Below are 24,013 nucleotides of genomic sequence, written 5' to 3'. Positions count from 1 at the left end.
GGGTTTTATTTGGTTCCGCAACAAGACCGGAACCTTTTTTCTTGCACAATTTAAATTCAGTCCAAGTTACATATGGTTTCATTGAAAAAAAAAGTTCCTGGACTGTATTTCAATTGATTCAGAAAAAAGGTTTCTGAACCATATTTAAATTGATTCTGGGAAAAAAAATTGCTGGACCATATTTAAATTGATTCGGAGTATTTAAATTCATCCAGAAAAAGAAAGGTTCCTGGCCCGTATTTAAATTCATCCGAGAAAAAGGTTCCAGGACCCAATTGAAATAGTTTACAGATAACAAGGTTCTTTACGGTTCAGAACCCATTTACACTTGTAGGTTTTCTCTCCTGTACCAGAAGTGTTTAAAATTCCTGGACCTCTAACAACCAGGGTTGGCCTGGGTGGGCCCAGCCGAGTTTTCCCCATGCAGGTTTTTCAGAAAAACCCACTCAAAGTGTGGGTTTTTCCAGAAAATGTTGTAAATTATTGCTTTAAATGATTGTGAGGTTCTAGAATTGTCAACAGTTTGAAAAAACTTGTAAAATAAAGGCTTAGCCAAGCTTATAATACTCAAAATAATTAATGTGGTACAAGCCACAGTGGGTTTTTTCAGGATATTTTTCTCAAATCATGCTAGAAATAGACTTTTAACAGAAATAATACGAACATATAACGAAGAAACAAAAAATCAAAAGTGTCTGAAATATTTAGATAAAACATTGAACGAACAAAGCTTATAATTTTAAAATGTGGTAGCACCTTAGATATCAGTCACTGCCGTATATGGGTAAGCTACATATTTTCACCTGTGACGATCAACTTTTACAATAATTTTTTCCATGTATAAAACATTACAAAAGAGAATTGAGTACATTTTATTGAAATGTCATGAAAGTAGAATATAGCTAACTGTGGTTTAATTAAATCAAACACTTTTCAAATGATTCATTTCATTTCTCAAAATTTAGTATATGTGCAAATGTTCCGTTTTCTTTCCAATGCCATGCATCGAGACAGTGAGCCCTTCCTCCCTCCCTCCAGTTCAGTGCATTGATTGAAGGTAATGGGTTGCTTGCTCATGTAGCATAAATGTTATTTGTGATTAGGAGCTCTATACCCAAGAAGTCGAGCATGCTCATAATCTACCACAATTTCTTATTTTCTTAAAAATAGGGGGTGTGTGGTACTCAAGTAAATACAATGCATACGTATACTTTCATATTTTGACCATTTTTGACATTTTCAAACCTTTATAGAGACTACAATTTCGAGATTTGTGCATAATACTTTCAGGAGCATTGTGACATTACTTCACTGTAAATTCATAATAAAATTATCGAAACATAATGCAGGATTTACGAGAAGCATGGTTGGGTTGGATGGATAAAGAAAGACAAGTCATCTATTTAGTGACCATGATAACATGTTTCTGCAGCTAGAAAACTTGACTGCTATGGTATTACATGTGAGTGAAATTGAACAATGTGTTTCAAGATGGTGAATGAAAAACTGACTTTCCTCATGTTGCACGCATGCTCTATACCATACTCTCTCTTTTTCCCCTAAACCATCTACAATGCATTTTCGGAGTATGAGGAACTAAACTCAGTCATTGAAGATCCGTCGGTCCTCAATTTTGCAGTAAAACTTTTAAAATTATATTTCATAATTTAGGAGAGGAGTGGTGATTTCAAGAAAGCATATGATTCGGCCAAAAGAGATAAATTATATAATATATTAGTCAAATTTGGAATACCTAAGAAGCTTGCTAATATGATAAAAGTATACACAAGTGAAGCAGAAAGTAAAATTCGTGTGGATATTAATGTGTCTGACAAATTTACAATTCTTGATGGGTTAAAGCAAGGAGATGCATTATCTCCATTGCTCTTTAATTTTGCCTTAGAATATGCTGTTAGGAAGGTAAAAGAAACTAACGAAGGACTAAAATTAAATGATGTGACTCTGTTGTTAGCATATGCAGATGATGTAGACTTATTAGGGGATGATATACATACAATTAAGAATAATGCTAAAATATGTTTCAAAGCAGCTAAAGAGGTAGGTTTGGAAGTTAGCAAAGAGAAAACTAAATATATGCTTACAGGCCGAAACCAAGTGTTAGGTAATAATCAAAATCTAATTATTGATAACAACTCGTTTGAACCAGTTTCCAAATTCAAATACTTAGGAGTAATATTAACAAATGAAAATTATATTAAAGAGGAAATAAAAAGTAGGCTTAATTCAGGAAATGCATGTTACTTCTCTCTTCACAAACTTTTGTCTTCTCGTTTAATATCTAAGAAACTAAAAGTTAAAATAAATTTGGTCTAGGAATTAATTTGTGTGGTTGTTACGCACACATTGAAGCTGTAGTTCAAACACAAAATACATAAATACCTTAAGAAAAATATTGTCCATTGCGAGCCACCACTTTCGCCCATCTGTCAGGCAACTTACGGATTCCGTGGCGAAAGAAGTCCTCATCCTTCGAAGCGATCCAGTCAGAGACCCATTTTTCGATATCTTGTGAAGAAGTGAACCGCTGTCCAATCAAATCGTTATTCATGCAATCGAACATGTAGTAGTCCGAAGGAGCAACGTCTGGTGAATACGGCGGGTGGGGTAAAACTTCCCATCCAACATTTTCTAAATAGTTTTTGACCGGTTTTGCGACATGTGGACAAGCGTTATCATGTTGAAAAATTAGTTTATCATGTCTGTTCTCCCATTCTGGTCGTTTCCTGGCCAGAGCTTGCTTCAAATGCATTAATTGTCGTTGATAACGTTCTCCGTTAATAGTTTCACCCGGTTGCAGCAGCTCATAGTACACCACACCTTTCATATCCCACCATATGCACAGCATAACCTTTGCACAGTGAATATCTCGTTTTGGTTGTGATGGACCTGGTTCACCTGGCTTCACCCAGGCCTTTTTTTGTTTCGGGTTCTCGTAATGGATCCACTTCTCATCGCCAGTAACAATGCAATGCAAAAACCCCTTTCTTTTCTGTCTTTGAAGCAGCAATTCGCAAATGGTTTTTCGTCTTTCAACGTCTCTGTCTTTCAATTCATGTGGAACCCAATGTGACATCTTTTGAATCATTCCCATGGCTTTGAGGTGTTTGGAAACTGTTGTTTGATCAACGCCTAATGCTTCTGCAAGTTCTTCCTGCGTTTGACACGAATCCTGATCGAGCAATGCTCTCAATTCTTCGTCTTCAAATTTTATTGGCTGTCCAGGTCACTCTTGGTCTTCTGAAATCACCACTTCTAAACCATGCAAACCACTTCTGACACGTTCGCTCAACTAGCGCATGGTCACCATACACTTCCACCAAAATACAATGACTTTCGGTAGTACTTTTCTGCATGTTAAAGTAATGAAGCAGAACACCCCGCAAAAACACTTTATCTGGCATGAACTGCGCCATGTTCAGTTGACTACAAAATGCTGTTGTTGACGCGTCAATCAACTGCCCTATACTACGAACGATGTGCGCTGACAGGAGTTTTCAATGCATGTGTGGCTACACGGAACTGTGGGATGATACGCTCATTATGCCATCTCTTGTCCAGCCGCACGAATTAATTCATAGACCAAATACAAAACAGTAATTTTTCCTGTATTATTATATGGATGCGAAACTTGGTCCCTTACATTGAAAGAGGAACATAAATTGAGAGTATTTGAAAATAAGATCCTTAGGAAAATCTTTGGACCTAAAAGGGATGAGGAGACAGGTGAGTGGATAAGGTTACTAATTTAGAAGTACATAATTTGTATTCATGTCCAGATATTATTAGAATGATTAAATCAAGAAGATTTAGGTGGGCAGGCCATGTGGCATGAATGGGAGATGAAAGAAGAGTTTACAGGATTCTTGTTGGGAAACCTGATGGTAAGAGACCTGTAGGAAGACCAAGACAAAGATGGAGGGATAATGTTGGACCTAAATGATATCGGTAGGGATGGAAAAGAGTTTATAGATCTTGCTCAGGATAGGGACAGATGGAAAGCCTGTGTTGCTGCATTCATGAACCTTCGGGTTTAAGAAGGCTAGAGAGTTAGTTAGTTAGTTAGTGTGCAGCTACCGTATGTTGTATAGTAGGTAAAGGTAGAGTTCCCCGTGCATGTAGCACCGCGCCATGAAGGCACATTCAGGGGATATGGGGGTAGGGCCTGACATATTCTTGATCTCGGCCATTTTGGAGGTGATGTGATCACAACCAAACTCCAACTGCCTTTATCCCCAGGACCCATTGATTTGAGGCTGGGTGAGTTCCAGAGCTGCTTTTTGCAGGGACAAGACCGGAAAAATTCCAACCTTAGATCACCCACCCCGAGATTCAAACCCGGGTCTTCTGCATGGCAGTCAGCCAGTCTGTCTACTTTTTTTTACATTTGTAATAAAAGTAATACCACTAAGCAGTAGTATCCCCCTTTTTCTCTCTATTTTCTCTGTATTATCATTGGGACAGACATCCACATCTGAACCAGGATCCGAACCCAGGGCCCCTGCCATTTCGGCACGCTGTGCTAACCACTCTGCCACGGAGGTTGTCTAAACCACCACAACTATCAAGTATTAGTATATGATTGCAAATATGCAACACTGAGAACTGATCACAGATCTATTAACTGTTACACCATCCAGCAAAAGTAGAATCAAACTATTGGTCAATATTTTCAGAACATAGTATTTTAGATAATTTAATCATTTGTTCTGGCTATGGGGGTGTGCAGGTTTGTCTCTCCTGAGATTTTGGCCTGTGAATGCGACTGGTGAACACTCACCATCATGATTAAATTGGGGAGCTACGAATAAGTAAAGTAACCTGGTCATGAAAACCTAGGACGACGACTGGGTGTTTCTCGTGCTGACCACACGTCACCCCGTAACTTGTTGGATGATCTTCCACCTCAGAGTAGGATCAGGTGGGAGTGGGGCCAGCAGTCAGTAGGTAGGCCTGGGCCCTCAATGGGCTGTTGCGGCATGGGTTATGTATGTTTTGGGTTTAATCATTTCAAGGTGCGAGACCTTGATCGTCAATTCTTAAGTATGTTAACAGAAAATATTAAATAGTTTTTGATTCAGGGAACTAAACAATACAAATTGAATGTTCCAATATATTACTATCAGGGAGAAATGTATTTCATTTTTAAAATATATATATTTGTAAACATTACCTGAAAAAACCCACCCAGGTTGGGTTTTTTCGGGAAAAAAAAAACTGGGCAAAATGCCAACCCTGCATTCAACCCACTAATACTTTTTCTTGTGCAAATACATAGTTTACTTGCAACATTAATTTTAAAAACAAGAGCACATAACTGCATCATAGGAGGGTAGTTGTGTGCAGTATCAAGACACTGGGTCGAAGTTGTTTATCAGGAGTCCGAATTCAAGATATCTATTACTGCATCATGTAACATCCACATTATAAAAAAAAAGAGGAAGAATATACTGTTTTAAGACCACCTTTTGTTTCTCATCTGCATCCTCATCACCAAATTTCCCCAAGTTCTACGAGATCGTGGCTATCCTCATGTATGAGCAGTGCTCGAAAAATTTTCTTCAAAGCTAGGTGCCAGGAAACCACCTACTACCAATACTACAGTATGTTTCAAAAGTCACACAATCGAAACTTTGAAAATATATATCATGAAAATCGTAAGAGATATTTACACTGCATTTTCTGCACTAAACTAATCCTGTAGGCTATCACTGGGTTGATAAATTTATGTTAGCATTTATCTAAATAAAAGCAATTACATTATTTAAAAAAACATTGTTAATTTGCTGAAAACATCTGAGAACTAATTTTCAACAATAAATACCAACTCAAACAATTTGTGGTATCATTTGTTGGTGTTTGACTTGTCGTAAAACAGTTGCCTTGTGAGGTTCAGCAGAAGCAGGGCATTTTTATTGGAAAATCTCTTGCACATGAGTGTAAGAATGAGTAGTAAAATACTCTTCAGCAATGCACATGCGCTGCTCCAATGAATACGCCATGCTTAATTAATTAAAAAAAAAAACAGGCACAGTATCAGCAAAGTGAGCCAAGGGTAGCCTAGGATTCTCTCTTGATTTACGATTTTTCACGTAAATGAATAGCCAATACTTAGACACATATTGCATGCAACTGTTGGCAATATTTCGACCTGCTAGTGTTGACATATACGGATATATGTCCCAGAAATGGCACTTTTAACTCAACCCATAAAATCGCCAATCAAAAATTCATCAAATGTTGCACATGACCAATATTGGTCGCAAATGACAGACTGACATGGCATCAGTCATCAAACGTCTAATTATGACCCTTCGATAATTTCTTACATATTTTTTCTTACTCAGAAGTTCACTTCTGGAAAAAAATTAATACTGCTTTCAGTCAGTTATTAATTTATATATTTTTTTGTACGGAGTGAACTGATAATTTTAAGCATTGAAAAATATTTCAATGGATGAGGCTTTATAATGCAGAAACCCCGGTGCAAATATCTCTTACGGTTTTCACGATATACATTTCCAAAGTTCGGGTTGTGCGACTTTTGAAACACACTGTATAAGATGCTGAGGATCACAGTATTCAAAACATCGCTAAATTATTTGAGAAAGCAGGAAATGGGGTGTTGGAAGACAAAGGGTAAAAAATTGTTACGTACCTCTGGAATGTTCACAATGTTGATTTAAAAAAATATTTTGCTAACTTACGCTGTACTGCAATTTGAACTTAGAATCATCAACATTTCGTACATATTACAGCAAAAGATCACAGTCGCCAGGTTGAAATTTTTAGTAGCCGGCGACCTAGCCACCAGGATTTTTCGAGCCCTGTGTATGAGTCTTGTACATCACCTCTTGTTATCTCTATATATTGAGTAGTGTTCAGGTATGAAATATTTCTGCGACTTTCCATACAAACAATGTTGCAAATCATGCACCACCACTCCACTCTCGCCTTTGAAATAAAAGTGTAAGAAAAGCACGCAAGACTATTGTAAAAATTTAGTTAAGATCATTTAGTAAGAAATTCACACTATTACCCACCCCTCACAATTCTCCCACCTTCCTTATTGTTTCACCTTTATATGTAAACAGAAAACTGCCAAAAAATATTTTTATAAATATATTTTACACATGTAAAATTCAGAAACAAAAGTTTTGTGAGATTACAAAATACTTTCAATAACAAATATTCACTCACTTTATTGTGTACATCTATTTATCATTTAAGAACTTCCATATAAATATTTTTTTCATACAGTTAAAAGAAATTTCGTATTATAGAATCATTGAAGAACACTGCAATTCCTGACTGAAAATCTTTAATTTTTTTACTGTTACCTCAGTTGTCTACCAGAAAGAAGTATGGATCAATGTACAGTCACGAACAATTCTACATTGTAATGATTCCATTGAAAGTCATTGAGATTGTTACAACCCAGAAGTGTCCGTGACTGTACAAGTATTTCATAACAATATTAGATTTCTTTTCGCTATATGCATAATACATTTACCAACACTAACACAATAAGGATGTACACAATCTTGCTAATATAATTTAGACTCTTAAATGCACATATAACTACATTCAACCATTTACACAAAAGTATTTTAAAGTAATAATGACATGGCAAGAATATCAGAGTTATCATTATAATGTGTTTCATGATTGGATTTCTAATCTTCTTAATAGTCCATCTCTAGTGTAAAATACATTAAAAAGTTTAAAAAATATTGAGATTCAGTTATGAAAATAAAGTTTATTTTCACTGTGAATACTTCACTTGTGACTGTTTCCAATTTTTTAAATTTTCTTAATTGTGGTAGAGTAACTTTTCATAATATGTAGGTATGAATCATATACACTTGATCTGAAGTCCAACCATCTTAAAATACATTTCATTCGAGCTTTATTCTTTCATGTTTATTTTATCTAATAAGATAAATTTAACAAGAAACTGTGATGAACTAATTTATGTGAGAAATATTTAACATTCCATCTTCTCTGTTTCAGCGAGGAGAAATGATGTAGTAGCTAGCAAATTAATACACTGAAATGAAGTACTCTCTTATCTGGCAGTGATCACCGAAATTGATAGAACTTCATAAAAACTAGTTTCATGGATAAATAAGTACTTCATTTCGATATATTAATACCATCTATATTGAGCACATGTACATCAAAATTAATATGAAACTACAAGTTATGTTATGTTTACACTTTTTTAGATGTAATCACTGCATTTTCGAGGAAAATCTGCATTATAGAATATGAAGATTATTCATTCAGCAATTAAGAGAAGTGTTCTTACATGTCTGTAATGGGCTTTGTATTATCAAAAGTGATAAATTAATACTCATTTTTATTTAAATGCCTCTTTTTTACATGTAATAGCACTTTGCATTTTTGTTATAAAATGAATAAGGCCCACTTTAGATGGAAGCATTTCCTTTAGCATTATTGCTAGCATAAATGCTATGTAAATGCTTCCAAAAATCTTATAGCAGATAGTCCTTTACACAGAAGCATTTCATTTAACATTTTGGTTGGCTTTTGCAATTGCAATGAATAATATGTACAGCATGAAAGGTGCACCAAGTTAAACCATCTATGGTGAGTGCACGGTGTTTACAATTGAAACAACTATACTTCGACACGTGTACTGTATACGTTATAAATGGACCTCGGATTTTAGGTTTTTAACCTAATTTTCCTTTGCAGGTAAATAAGAAATAAGTTATGTCAACATTTCATTAAAAACGGAACAACTGACGACGGTTTATAGTACCTAAAATAACTAACCTATTTTGCTTGTTAAAACCTATTTTAGGTTTATGTGCCTAAATTATACCCTTTTTAAAGATTTATATATATATTTTTTAGGTTTTACAGGATATTTATATCGCACAGACGTATTTACTAGGTTTGGTGGTGAAATAATTCAATGACTGGCATTTTTGAAACATGTTTTCTGTGTCGATTTCCTTATCCCCCCCTCCCTTCTCCTTCTCAGTTTTGGCACCCAATCGTCTCTACTGCCTGCACAGTCCAAAGTGTAAACTTCTGATCTGTGTGGCCTTGCTCACTTTCACATCCGTTTGGTCCTTTTTGGCATTCATGCCTTGCGAAGAAATGTTTCAGCATTCAAATTTGCACTACTGACTATGTTTCTGTTAAAAGATCATTTTCAGCACTAAAATGAACCTCACAGATAAAAGGTGGAGTTTGACTGTGGATAACATGCAAAAATATGGTGGTTACTAGAACCATGATAAAATTCAAGTATAATTCCAAAAATTCAAGGATACAAGCAGACATTTTCTCTATTCCAACCTTACCTATTACAGACTCTTACCCCCTCCCCCAATATAAAGTATCAACAATATAAAGGGTTTGTGTGATTCCAATGTACCCAAAAATGTACTTAATCAACTTCAAGATGTCTTATTTTGCAATAGTCTTCCATCTGTCATATAGATTGTTCTGCAAAAGACACTAACAAAGTAAATGGATTGAGAAAACTTTGTTTTATTTTCCATATAGCTTTCTTTCTCTTCCTTAAAATAATTAAAGTTAAACTGAGAGAAACTTGCCTCAGGGCATTTATAAACATGTATAAATTTAATGGGATTTGGATTAATAAAAGTTGCAATTTTTCACGTTTCCGGGAAGAAAAATGTGAATAGAGAAAACATCCCATTTACCATGAATAGTTCCCAGAGCGAATAATTCGCGTGTAATTCCTGGAATTGAGTATCTACCCTGATATTGTGCAGCCTCGTACATACGTAATTCATTTTTCATATCAACAATTAACTTTTGCTGACAGCAGAATTGTAGTATTATAATAATTTGTAGATAATTTTGAAAATGACATAAAGAAATGAAAATTTGTTTAGAAAATTAATATTTAGTTATTACGGTACTTGTGAAATTTTGTTTTTAACGCTAATGCTAAGGAAAGTGCATTCGTGTAAAGCGGGCCTTGCTCTATGAGACCTTGAGTTGGATACCATTCTGGTGCCTCTGGAAATTGTCACGTCTAATTCTAAGTGAGACACACAATGTTATTACACATGTCCTCCTCATGTTTTCTCTGCGCCAAAATGTGATGCAGCACTCGTTTGTTCTGAGATGTTTCCTCACACTGACAATTGCTCACATTCATGTCATTCTTCAAGGTCGTTCTTTATAATATCTGTTCACTGTTCCATATGGTTGGTTAAGGTTGTTTTGAATCCAGTCTGCATAAGTTGAAACTCTCACATATACTCCTGGGAAGTTCTTGGAACCACAGCCAACACCTGAACTAACCACTCCTACCAGCGTGTGGATGTTTCCCCGACGAATAACCAAAGGACCTCCAGAGTCGCCCTATGAAAAATATACGACTTGTTATGATTCAATGAAAACAAATTTGATTTGATTTATTTGCATCCAAGGACTACAGGTTTTGAAACTATGTAATTAAAATGGTTGGGTCAATAACAATATTGTAATCTGTACAATCAGTTCAGTTACCAAGTAGAGTTAATATCAATTCACAGGCAGGGGCATGCTGTGAATTTTCGTGATAGGTAAGCGATAGGTCAGTTTTTAATTTTGGCTAATTACAACATTTTCAAATGTAATATGGGGGGGGGGGGGGGTAAGGATAAATTTGGAACCAAAATTTTAGGAGGGTATTGAGGAAAATGGGGGCAGGGTTGTAAGTTTTGTGTGGATAAATCACTGGTATACACACAGAAGGGGGACTCCTCCCAGTAACCCAGCCCCTACAATGTATGTTTTGTCATTTTTCCTGCCTTTAGCCTTTTTTTTAGGAATATTGAACCAAAATAGGGGTTATACTCCCACCAATCCCCCTTTTGTATGTCACTGCACGAGTGTGATTTTGGGAAGGTTCATGTCTTTGCACTGCACTATGAAAATTACTGATGTCATTCTGGCCTGTAAAGTTCCATGTTCCAACAAAATAATTTATAAATAACATTGCTACAACCACGCACTACGTAACTTCATTGCCTTGTAATGAATGGGCCTCAGATTCGATAATCGGTCGAGTGGTTCGAATCCTGCTTTAAACTTTAGGTCGAGTCCCAATTAGCCTTTCTGTGCATAAAGTGGACTTAAACCAATTCAAACATAATATTGTTTTTTTACTGAGACATTTTTAACTACTTAATGAAAACTTTCCCGTTTTTCTGACTTGTTTGGTTATGCATAGTTCAGGACACGGTCTCCCTTGATTCACCACCTCCAACTTTTTGGTACAAGTTCTTGAACTAAATGCTTTTCAAAGAAGATCCTTAATTGAGTCCTTACTTTCACCACTGCAAATCGATGGCTCGTCTCGTTTGTCAACCCTGGTGGTTATTTTCAATGTAGATCATATTTTAACACAAGACAGCAAAAACACCACACAAAAGAACAGAATAACACAGGATGATGGCCACAGTAAAGAAAACACGTATCTGCAGCTCCCACGCTTTCAAATGCACCCTCTTCCTCAATCTATTTGCAGTGTTACATACCCTCTATATTTCGGAGTTACTGACCACATGATGGATATGTCCAAGTATTGGCTGGTGATTTTATTTCTTATAAATAAATACTATACGACCGGTACTCATTGACAACTTCATAAGCTAATTTGTTCATTACTGTTATGTTTCACACATGAATAATCATACCAAGTTAGGTGGTGCTACGGATGCATAGACAATTCTGGAAGTTAGCAACACTTGTGGCCAGCGTGGATGAGGTGTTTCTAACACCAAAGACGAAGTGGGCCGGAGATCGTTTGTGGTCAACCTTTTTTTTTCCTTGAAGGAGGAAGGACAGTGACCATGCAAGAACTGCATAAGTCGCTCAAAAAATGGGGAGAAAGGCAAACAGTCCTCTTCCTTCTAATGCGGATCAGCTGTGCCACGTTGCCTGTCTCATGAAGGCTGCAGCCGCATTATGTTTACAGCCAATATGACAGGAAATGAAATGTCTACATATGTAAATATGCTAAAGTAAATAAATTAAATTAAATTGAAAATCAGGAACTTAAGATATCAAAATTGCTTTTAAAAAAAACAACGCAAGCGGCGCTTGCTCTGCCTTCCTTTACCACACGCTTCTGTTCACAGTGCATGTATCTTGTGGAGATATGCTTATAATATTGTTAGCATGGTCGTTACAGTTAATGCAGTGGGGTTATTGCTTAATGCAGGGATTCCCAAACTTTTTTGTATCACTGTGCCCTCATTGTTTCAAAATTTTTCTGCACCTAAGTTAGGCTTCTCTTAACACTTTTAAAGTTCAGTTAGTGTGGTTAGGTTGGTTGCTTGCTTGCCTGAAGTTAAAAAATACATACATATTTGAAATTCACAAACATTTTGTGTGTAAAAGTACTAAATAAGCACATATTTGGAATCAAGTGTCACTTCGGTGAAAATATTGGAACATTTCACAGCCCTCCTTTAAGCCAGCCAGGGCACCGCAGCACACAATTTGGGAACCACTGGCTTAATGAATGAAATAAGGATATTTGAGGATTATTCTGGTCATTAATGTAACATAGAAGTTCCATCATTTTTTTATCATATCTTTTAAATGCGTACATTCCATCATTTTTGTGGGAACACTGATTGATAAAATCTCACCAAGAAAATTATTGATTATTATTATTTATTAATTTCCTTTATTTTACTTTGCTTTTTGTGCCACTTCTGGCTAATTTGCGAAGATGGGGATGAGTGATGATATGATGAAAGAACAGTCACAAACATCCATACCGAGGCTGGGATTCAACCCCGGGACCCCTGGCATCATAGCACGATGTGCTAAGCACTCTACCATGGGGGCCGGCGCTTATTATTATTTAGTCATGCTGCAATTTGAATTGCTTGCTTGAGGAGATATGAGCAAAAATAACATGCTATTTGTGCACGTGAAATTTTGTGTGTCTACATTGTGGATAGGATAGTTTTTTTTTGTTGTTGTTTTTTTTTTCCGAGGGCTCACTGCCTTTGTTCACTTAGTATACAGCAGAGCTGTTAGTGTGTCACTTCTTTGTTTGTTCCCAGATGGTAGTAGTTGCATTTTCCCTGTCTGGCAGCGTTGGTGTGTGTTTCTTGGCTTGTGTCATCTGTTGTGCTTTCTTCTTTCCGTCGTCAGGGGGCATTGCCAGCTCGTGGTCGGGGGGTTGTGCCATGTGCTGCATTGTGTGTTGTAGTTCATGTTCCTTGCGTGGGTGGAAAGAGAAAGAGCAAGGGAGCTGCATTTTTTATTTTCGAGGCCTGGGAGTTTTTGAAGGACAGGGTGCCAAGTTGGGTGTACCTGTCCATTGTCTAGTTTCAGTGCTGGTTTCTGTTAGATGATAGCATGAGTTTCTTTGATGGTGTTTTCTATGTTGGAGCCAATTGGGTGAAGTATGGATTTGGAGAAGATCGAGTGGTTTGTGGTGTGGAGGTGTTGTTAAAGGCCAGGTGTGTCTTTTTTTGGAATTTTTTATGTGTTCGTCAATCTGTTCTTGAACAGTGCTGATGGTTCTGCTGATGATGTTGTCATGACATTGGCATGTGGCCTTGTAGACACCAGGGGATTCAAGTTTGAGTAGATAGGATCTCTTGAAGTTAGATAGAGCTCTTCCGATTTGGGATACAGGTTTTTGATCAAGTCTGATGTTGTAGGGCTTGAGAGCCTTGGATAATTTGCCTGATATGGTGGGGTGGTATGAGAAAGCAATCCATTTCAGTTTGGGCTCTTGGTCTGGGTTACTTCTGTGCTGTGTGTTAAACTGGGCTTCTGCTTTGATCCACGTTGATAGCTATTGATAGTGATTGGTGTATCGATTGTTTAGTCCTATTTCTGTGATGCATGCTATTTCATCTCGGAGGTTGTCTTCCATGCAGACCACAAGAAGAAGAAACACAGTCCCCAGGCTCGATCCCCTTCCACTCAGCCAAAGAACAAAAACCACACCACACAGCAACACAATGCAGCAAATGGTCCAACCCCCAGTCACTACCCGGCAACGCCACCAGACAACGGAAACCAAAACAACTGCCATCAGAAAGCACAACAGATGACACAAACCAAGAAACACACACCAGTACTGCTAGACAGGAGAAAATGGAACTACCACTGCCTGGGAACAAAGAAGTGATGCACTACCAGCTATGTCCCAGATTTCGTATCCTCAGTGATCGAAGGCTTGCTTGAAGGCATCAAACCTTCGAAATTAATCAGCAAAAAAAGTATCCAATTCACAACATGGAAACACGAAATTTCATGTACACAATATTAAAACCGTGTTTATCGCATCCATCATGACATGTTATTTGTAGCATGTTGAACCTCTTCAACTAATCACATAGTATGTTATAGGTGTTTCTTAAATACTTACTGAATATCTATTGAAGACATGCAAGGAACACATACGTGGGTTGTAAATTTAAAAGTGGCAACACTGTCAGGAAGAGGTAATAACAACATGTATGTGCTATGAGACAGTGAGCATTGTTAGTTAGTTGGGGTTATGCCTATGTGTGTAGTATCAAAAATGGTCGGGGCAGCAAGTACTGTTGTGTATTTACAAGGTTGAAATGAACACCATTTTGTTCACTGCCCTAAAACATGTTTGCCAAGGTAAAACATCGATATTGGATCAAAATCCATGTGGCCCATGGCAAAAATGCACGAGACTTGCATGAAGCCTGTAGCAACAATACCTAGCCGTATCTGATGGTTGCACAATGATGACAATATAGGGAACCCAACATGATGCAATTTCCCTCATGTTCTCACTGACATCCCAACCTTCTCAAGAAATGCACTTACCCATTGTGCGACTATCAGATACAAGTAGGTATTGTTGCTACAGGCTTCATGCAAGTGTTAATGACATTCTCATGCATTTTTGCCAAAGGTCACATGGATTTTGATCCAATATAGATATTTCACCTTGGCAAACATGTTTTAGGACAGTACTCAAAATTGTGTTCATTTCAACCTCGTACATACACAACAATACTCGCTGCACAGACCATTTTTGGTACTCCACACATGGGCATGAGTTCCAATTGGCAATGCTCATTGCCTGATAGCACATGCATGATATTATCATCTCTTCCTGGCAGTGTTGCCACTTTTAATTGTACAACCCACGTACTTCTTTCATAAGAGTGACTGTGATGTCCTGAAGCACAATAGCAAATCAGTATACATGTGTCAAAAATATGTACAAAGGAGTTATTGTAACATCCAGCTATCTTTACTGTGTATTCTTACATTCTTATTTTAAATCTTTTGTGTTTCATAAAAGCACAAATTGAGATCAGTTTACCAACAATAAATTCATGATCAAGTGACATATTTCAGAGCTGCAGTGATAACAGTCATTAGAGCATACTGTCACATGGAAAGCAATGGTGTATTCTGAAAATTTGATCTGGTTTACCACAACAATTCTTATTTATATATTAATTATATATAATAGAAATAAATCACCAATGTAGGCATATAAGTAAAACAAAAGTCGGACTTAAAATTTTCCTGTAATTTCTACATATATGAAAAAAGTTGGTTTACCAGCGGTACACCAGTTAACATGGGAGAATATGCCGCTGATGAAGATCTATTTTTTTTCCTATTTGCCTGCATACAGTGACTAGGGGTCACCCAGCCTCTATAACTAACAGGTATCTATCTGATGGCACCCATTGGGAGAAAGGGCATCCCCGATAGCGTCGTCGCCTTGTAATCAAGGGGTCCCAGGTTAGATACCCGGTGGAGGCACATAGTGGTTCGGATCCCACTTTGAACTGTAGGTCCAGTACCGATTAGCCTTAGAGTGCATAAAGTGGACTTAAAACACCAACTCAATCAATCAAACCATTGGGAGAAAAGGCAGCCAGACCATGGTGTTGATTGCATCACCTCTGGTATGGCTGAGATCTATAATGTATGTATGTGCAGGGGATCTACCTCCATACCTCTTATGTGCCTTCATGTCTTCATGCAATGCACAGAGATAGCAAATGATTTTTTTTTTAATTTAAGTCATCAGTTTCTACAAAATATACAGTGCATTTTAAAAGTCCTTTAGGATTAAAAAAACCTATAACTTTTAAAGTAATAGGTTTATTACAACAAAATATTGTTTGTTACACAGAGGAAACTTTAAAATTAATGTTTGATGTGGTTTGGTTCATCACCAGATCTCCAACTGGCCACCATTCATGTCCAAACTCTCTTGCAATCTTTGTTTGAATCCGAGAATTGCATTCTGATGGTGCTTATCCGGAATGTTCTGAATTAGGGCTGGCCAAACGGATCCAGATCCGAAAAATCCGGATCCATTCAGATCCAGATCCGGATCCAAAAGTTTCGGATCTGGATCCAGGTCTGAAAGTTTCGGATCTGGATCCGGATCCGGATCCGAAAGTTCCTGATCTGGATCCGGATCTGAGAGTTCCGGATCCAATAGTTTTGTATCTCAATCCTATTATAATATTACAACACCTTAAAAGTATTATGATCTTCGATTACAAATAAATTTTTCGTTAGTCCTACAACAATTTTTTTCAAGTGTTGTTCCTAAAATACTTTGCTACGCATCGGCTAACACACTTGTGCACAAATGTCAGAGGTGATTTTGTAAATGCCATTGAAACGAATATGTATTCATTCGAATGTATTGGAAATGAAAACACACATAAATGTGGGACATTCCATTCCAGGATGAAACCTTTAACACATATAACAAGATAGAAATGTTATACAAAAATTATACAATTGTTCTACGTTAGTTTTATAAATTAAAATAAAACATTATAGTATATGCAGTGTTAAATAATTACAAAGTGTAAGACCAACAAGGGAGGTTATCTAAGTGTCCCCCTCCGATTTCCATGAAACTTGGCAGTATATTGGGGCCCAAAGGAAGAATTACGTGTTGTTTTTTTTGTTTCAGCTAAAAAACTGTTTTAGGGGGGCAAAACCCCCTCAAATGTCAAGATGAGGACAAATTGAAGTGAGGATCTGACCCCTGTGTCCCTCCGATTTCCATGAAACTTGGCAGGTGTATAGTGGGGCCCAATGGAAGAAATACATGTTTTTTTGTTTCAGCTAAAAAACTGTTTTAGGGGGACAAAACCCCTTCAAATGTCAAGATGAGGACAAATTGAAGTGAGGATCGGACCCCTGTGTCCCCCTCCGATTTCCATGATACTTGGCAGGTGTGTGTATAAACGGGCCCAAATGAAGAAATATGTGTTTTTTTTTGTTTCGGCTAAAAAACTGTTTTAGGGGGCAAGCCCCCCTCAAATGTCAATATGAGGACAAATTTAAGTAGGCATTTGACGTATGTGTAGCCCTCCGATTTCCATGAAACTTGGCAGGTGTATAGTGGGGCCCAAAGGAAGAAATACGTGGTTTTTTTTGTTTCAGCTAAAAAAACGGTTTTACGGGACGAAACCCACTCAATTGTCAAGATGAGGACAAATTGAAGTGGGGATCTGACCCCTGTGCCCCCCTCCGATTTCCATGAAATTTGGCAGTTGTGTATATAAACGGGCCCAAATGAAGAAATACGTGTTATTTTGTTTCGGCAAAAAATTTGTTCTAGGGGGCAACCTCCTCTCAAATGTCAAGATGAGGACAAATTGAAGTGGGGATCTGACCCCTGTGTTCCCCTCCGATTTCCATGAAACGTGGCAGGTGTATTGAGGGGCCCGAAGGAAGAATTACGTGTTTTTTTGTTTAAGCTAAAAACTGTTTTAGGGGGCAAAATCCCCTCAACTGTCAAGATGAGGACGAATTGAAGTGAGGATCTGACCCCTGTGTCCCCCTCCGATTTTCATGAAACTTGGCAGGTGTATAGAGGGGCCCAAAGGAAGAAATACGTGTTTTTTTTTTTGTTTCGGCTAAAAAGCTGTTTTAGGGGGCAAAACCCGCCTCAAATGTCAAGATGAGGACAAATTGACGTGGGGATCATCTGAACCCTGTGTCCCCCTCCGATTCCCATGAAATTTGACAGGTGTATAGAGAGACCCTATGCCCCCTGTTTCTTCCTATGCCATATTTACGTGGTTTCGGGGTCAGATCCCCACTTCAATTTCTCCTCATCTTGACATTTGAGGGGGGGGGGCTCTATACACCTGCCAAGTTTCATGGAAATCGGAGGGGGAGACTTAGACCTCCCTTGTAAGTGTATTAATTAATTACAAATCGCGCACAATTTGTAATTAATTACATACCTATATATGTATGTATATTATATATATATTAGCAGGTAACAATATGTTATAAACACATTCTTACTTTCCAAATTGCAGATCCGGATCCGAAAAATTTTAGGATCCGGAACCAACCGGATCCGGATTTCGGAACAGCCAGGATCCGGATCTAGCCATCCCTATTCTGAATCACATCACATATCTTGAACTTCAGGTCGTCAAGATCTGTCTGTTTCTGTGCATACAGCTGGGTCTTGACGTCCCTACGGCCAGTAATCGCAAGGCATAAGGTCTGGTGACCTTGCAGGCTAATGTATGGCTCCTCTGGGGCCAATCCATCTCTCCCCAAATTGACCATCAAGAAACTCACGAACTTCAATGGCATAGTGTGCTGGAAGTGGACCTCATTGATGATGCCTAACCTCTGAAGTTCCACGACAAGGAATGTCTGTAACATGTTCAGGTAGCTCGCACCATTCACAGTGTCCTCCTTAAAGAAGAATGGACCAATGAGGTGGTCCATGTAAACTGCGCACCACACATTGACCTTGGGCCTATCCCGCTTATGTGTGTAAATCTCATGTGGCTTCTCAATGCCCCAAATTCGTCAATTGTGTATCTTCAATTTTCCCGAAACATGGAAGGTGGCCTCATCAGAGAAAAGAATGAGAGACTGAAGGGCATCGCCACCATCACCATTTAATTGGGTTAACATTAATTCACAAAATTCCTTCCTCACGTCACAGTCATCTTCTATCAGATTTTGCACAAATCTCAACTTGTAGGGCCTGGCTTTCACTTTTTTCTTTAAGACATTTCATTGGACTCAGTTGCATACTCTCCTGCACTGTATACACCACATCGTTACTCGTTCTTGGCCTCCCACTACGTGGCAAATCTGCTACGCTTCCCATAGCCTTAACTTCTTGTACCATCTCTGGATACTTGTCTCCGCTGGAGGGTTTTTTCCAAATATTGTTTGTAACCTTCTCCACGACAAAACACAAAATTTTAACTCGGCAAGCCATATCATGCACTGAGCTTTTCCCTGCATTGACGCCATCTTGGAATCACATAATCGTGTGATCATCTGCACACATGTCATTCAGCAGTGTGGGCAGAACAAAATTTTAAATTTTCTCTTGTGTAAAAAAACAATATTCCATTGTAATAAACCTATTACTTTAAAGTTATAGCTTTTTAGAATCCTGCATGATATTTAAAACACACTATATGTCCATATATATACCTGGCATGCATCCTTTCCACCATTTGGATCACCAGCACACAGTTGAGACTCTATGATACCATCTGGAAAGTTCCTCTGTGACACAGCACTGTTGGAATACTTTTGGTTGCAGTAGCTGTTGTTGAAGATTTCCACACTAACTTCCTGTAGTACTGGGCTCTTTTCTCCACCTGTTGAGATATACACAACATAGTAAAGAATGTATTTTTCTCAGAGAGATTTACAAATCTTAAGAAAGTGACTATGAGACACCCCTCCCCCTACCTTTATTTGGATGGAGGAGTTAAGATGTTAGGAGAATGGTACAACTAGTGGTAAATTATCCATTGACCTTTTCATTATACTGATACTGGATTCTGTATTCTGTTGTGTTGGAACTTCTGTTTCAATTTTCAAACTTGGCATCACATAAACAAGGTGAATGAACATGGAGATAACAGTTTGATGCTGACTGTTATAGGCAAGACAAAGGTGTATGGATGTTTACTGTCACATACCATTGCTTCCTGATGTAGGGGGGTAGGCTGTAATCATAGGAGGGTTCAAGATGAGGTACAACTCATCTCCAATGTTCCATGAAATATTGCAAGTGAACCATTCTTTTTTCACTGCTGATTGTAAAAAGTTAGATGAACCCTGTTTTTCAGACCAATTTTTGAAGAAAAAAACTTGCATGTTATACACTGGCAAATATGGTAATCTCATATATTTTTTAATGTAGAAATAAACAATTAAAAACAAAATAAACATACCAAAAGTAAGATGCCCCCAGCCAGTTAACATTGCGTTATATCCTTCAAAGGTGTCCGTAGTGCCAGCGGGTGGTAAGCATACAGGCTTCACATATGATGATAGTCTCACTGGTCTAGATAATATCAGCAGTGCCAAGTCATGGTAGTAGCTTGGAGGATGATATGAGGGGTTGAGTTCTACGTGCTGTACTGATATGTCCTCTGGTGCAGCTCTGTCTGTGTGCCTTGAAAAGTCCACCTCGCCAATTCGTACCATTTCAGCCTTTCTGAAAATATATAGTGCAATATCATCAATGATATCTGCAAGCAACAGTGCTTTTTCTGGAAGAAAAGGTTCCTGTATCCTTCATAAATTGTTTTACTATTTGTTTTACTATGGTGATACACATGATAAGAAACACAAATGGAATACCTGTTCATAGTTCATGTTTATAGAAGTGAGAAGTTATATTTACAGCCAAAATAACCATAAATTGGGTCTTCGTGAAAAATTTTGGGGGTTGTGACGGAGGATTTATAAAATGTAGACCCCTAGGCTATCCTTTGTTTTTGACCCTGCTGACATTATTCTCATTCTTCTTCTCATTATTATTATTATTATTATTATTAACAGGCAACTTACTGAAAAACATATATTTCGTAGCATACCTCCTTTGCTCAGGGTAAACGTGCTTCGAATTCGAAAAATCTAAGTTATTGATGAAGAGGTTTTCTTGGGATACGAACAAAGTGATTTCAGAGTTTTCAAGAGCTAACACCACTCTCACCTTCATGGATTGAAGCCATGCTTCAATCACCTGGTTGATATTCCGAGAAAACCTCTTCATCATTTGCTGCCAGGAAAGCTTCAAGAATTATTTCTAAGTTATTGATGTCTCATTCTTTTGGCAAATGATGTAATCAGTGTCATCGGAAGTTATTAACCACAAGGAAGGTTCAGATAGATTTATTTTACTCGTTGATTCTACTTCACCATGCGAAATTGGAGGAGGGTCGACAGCGTCGCATCCATTTTTTTCTGAATTCAGAGCCGTCTCAACTTGTGGTTCTAATTTAGGGGTTTCAATTGGAGGACCTGTTTCAATTGAAGCTAATGCGGCTACTCCTTATTTCATGAAATAAGCAAGTAAAAGGATTTGACTCCACTTCTGTTGGCATTGCGTACTAGGCCCAGGATATAATATCACTTTTTATTGGCAAGCGTTGCATACAATGCTTAAATGCAAAATTTCAAAAAAGAATGTATTGATGTAAGCGCAGGATAATCAGATATTGTATCATTATTATTTTAATAAGCAAGAGTATTGTCCTCAGTAGTCTGGTGGTTAATCTCATGATAAATGCTACACAAAGAAATGTTAAGAATGAAATGCACATCTTTGTCGGTTCTTCCCTGCTGGAAATTTCTACTGTTTTCAAATGTCTTCTACTGTGTACTGTGAAATATACTGAAATCCTATTGAAGATATACTGTACAGCTACTGTACTATACTGTAGGACTCCTGTACTGAAAAACAATGTCAAGAATAATGCATAATACTTGCTACAATATATTATAATATTATTTATTGACTCCAAGAATAGACAAATTAATTCTTGGCACCATATTTTCAGTGATTTTTAAGTGAATTGGAAAAACAGTACATGAACTGAATTTCTACTGTTTTTCTAATGAATACCACTGAAGTCGGATATATTGTAATGAATAAGTTACTAAATTCTTTCTTAAGAAATAACTCAACCTTAAAGCAGCTAGCAGTTTGAATACCTGATCATATCCATTGATTTTTTTTGTAGCATAGAATTTCCTTGGTTATTATTATATCTGTGTAATGCAATTGCAGAAAGGATCTACTTTTTGATCAACGTAGTCAACAGTGTTTGCTTGATTTGATTTTTGAAGCATTGGGGGTCAGGACTTCATTTAAACTAATGTTTTGTTGTTTTCGTGTGAATATAGGAAGAACAATATGTCAACTTATGTACAAAAGAGTATGTTTTTCAATTTTCTACAAGTGCGTTAACCACAATGAAGCTACACACTTAAAATCGTGTTCACTTTATATGATGTCTTTGTTGTGTGAACACATTCCTAAGTAGTGAGTTCCACATGCTTTACTATACAATTATTTTAGTTGTTTATATGATTTTTCCATTGCATTTTCAGTTGTATAGATAAGAAAATTTTCATTACTGACAAGAGTACTGTTTTCAGACAGCAACATACTGAGAATAAATTATGTTAGTTGTACAATTATATTACTGAAAACGTTAAGAGTACAGTTCAACTACTTAAGATAGAGGAAAGAGTTGGACTACCAAAAACAGTAGAAAACATTAGCAGATCAGTTCATCTACTGAAACAGTAGAAACAGGTGGGCTACTAAAAACAGTAGAAAACATTTAGCAGTACAGTTCAGTTACTGAAAACAATAGCCTACTAAAAACAGTAACATTACAATTAATCTACTGAAAACAGTAGCTTACTAAAAACAGTAGAAGACAGTAGCATTACAGTTCATCTACTGAAAACAGTAGCTTACTAAAAACAGTAGAAGACAGTAGCATTACAGTTCATCTACTGAAAACAGTAGATGTTTCAAAACACCCATTGATCTACTGAAAACAGTAGACAGAATTTTCAGTTGGGTTTATTAAGAGAGAAAAGCAGTTTACTCACCTGCGTAGTGCACAGTGTGCTGCGGTAAGCACAACATTCTCACTGATCAAAGATCCTCCACAGTACCAATCCATTTTTCCACTCTTATCTCGTTCACCTACTGCCACCTGAAACACAGTTACAATCACTTGGGTAAATTACTCAAAAATGGAATGAATTGCAGTTACCTTTAGATTGCTCCTAAAGTAACACATTACCGTTCCTCTTATCATATCATTCTAAAGAATGATGGGATCAGAACCAGTCACTTTGCAATTAATTGCTGGGTGATGTAAGCTATTCATCATTCATCCTCTGATGAGAGCACTCGTCATTGGCATGACGAGTTAACGCTTGGCAATACGAAAGGTACAAATAAGATTTAGGAACTAAACAGCTAGAAAAGACAATGGTCACTCGTTGAGTTTTTTGAACATTTGAACCTGAATCATGGCTGGGTCTTAGGATAGTTACCAGTCTATCTGACGAATGAAGATAATTACGATGAATAAAATATATGAAGTCCTGTTGGCTTCTCTATCCGTTGACCAGCGCGTCGTCTCACTTCTGCTCCACTGCGCTCCTAACCTCTTCTCCCTCCTCAATCGCAATCCAAAGTCAGTCACCTCTCAGCTTGTCTCACCTCTATATCCCTAGGCCATGGAGCTCTTCCTCCATGCCGAATCGTGTTTTTTTCTTTAGAATGATACGTTATTTATAGACAATGGGGGATCCCCCCAATGAGATCACCTGCATCAGAAGCAGAGTACGCTTCTCAAAAACACTGGTCAACATTTTTTTTTTCAAACAAGTGAAAATACCTTATCTTAATAGAACTTTTCATGCAGAATTCAAATATCTAATGAGTTCTTAATCACACACAGGTTTTTTTATTACGTTAAAGTTTGTTTTAAGTTCACTTTTTTGCATAAGTAGGCTAATTGGTACTGAACCTACAATTTAGAGTGGAATCTAGACTACTATGTGCCTCCATCGGGGATCAAACTTGGGATCCCTTGAATTACAAGGTGACAGATACTATCTGGGAGGTCTAGGGTTTTTTTCACCCAAGTGAAATGTATATACAGGGTGATTCAAAAGTCCC

General features: G+C 37.4%; 1 protein-coding gene across 1 annotated transcript in view; it reads right to left on the bottom strand.

Moving 5' to 3' along the window:
• Window positions 1-7,101: 7,101 nt before the first annotated feature.
• LOC146002551 (venom protease-like) overlaps window positions 7,102-24,013 on the bottom strand; it is a 59,550-nt gene continuing 42,638 nt past the window's right edge. Inside the window, exons 4-7 of the mRNA XM_083140477.1 lie at window positions 22,930-23,036; window positions 20,250-20,515; window positions 19,498-19,667; window positions 7,102-10,392 (exon numbers count right to left, since the gene is read on the bottom strand). Of these exons, the coding sequence (XP_082996603.1) occupies window positions 10,195-10,392; window positions 19,498-19,667; window positions 20,250-20,515; window positions 22,930-23,036 (741 nt within the window). The 3' untranslated portion in view covers window positions 7,102-10,194. The remainder of the gene's footprint in view (window positions 10,393-19,497; window positions 19,668-20,249; window positions 20,516-22,929; window positions 23,037-24,013) is intronic.

The sequence above is a fragment of the Lepisma saccharinum genome, chromosome 18 (genome assembly GCF_977018435.1).
Source record: "Lepisma saccharinum chromosome 18, izLepSacc3.1, whole genome shotgun sequence".
NCBI classification, from domain to species: domain Eukaryota; kingdom Metazoa; phylum Arthropoda; class Insecta; order Zygentoma; family Lepismatidae; genus Lepisma; species Lepisma saccharinum.
The sequence above is the reverse complement of the archived record's forward strand: the minus strand, read 5'-3'. Positions and strand labels throughout refer to the sequence as shown.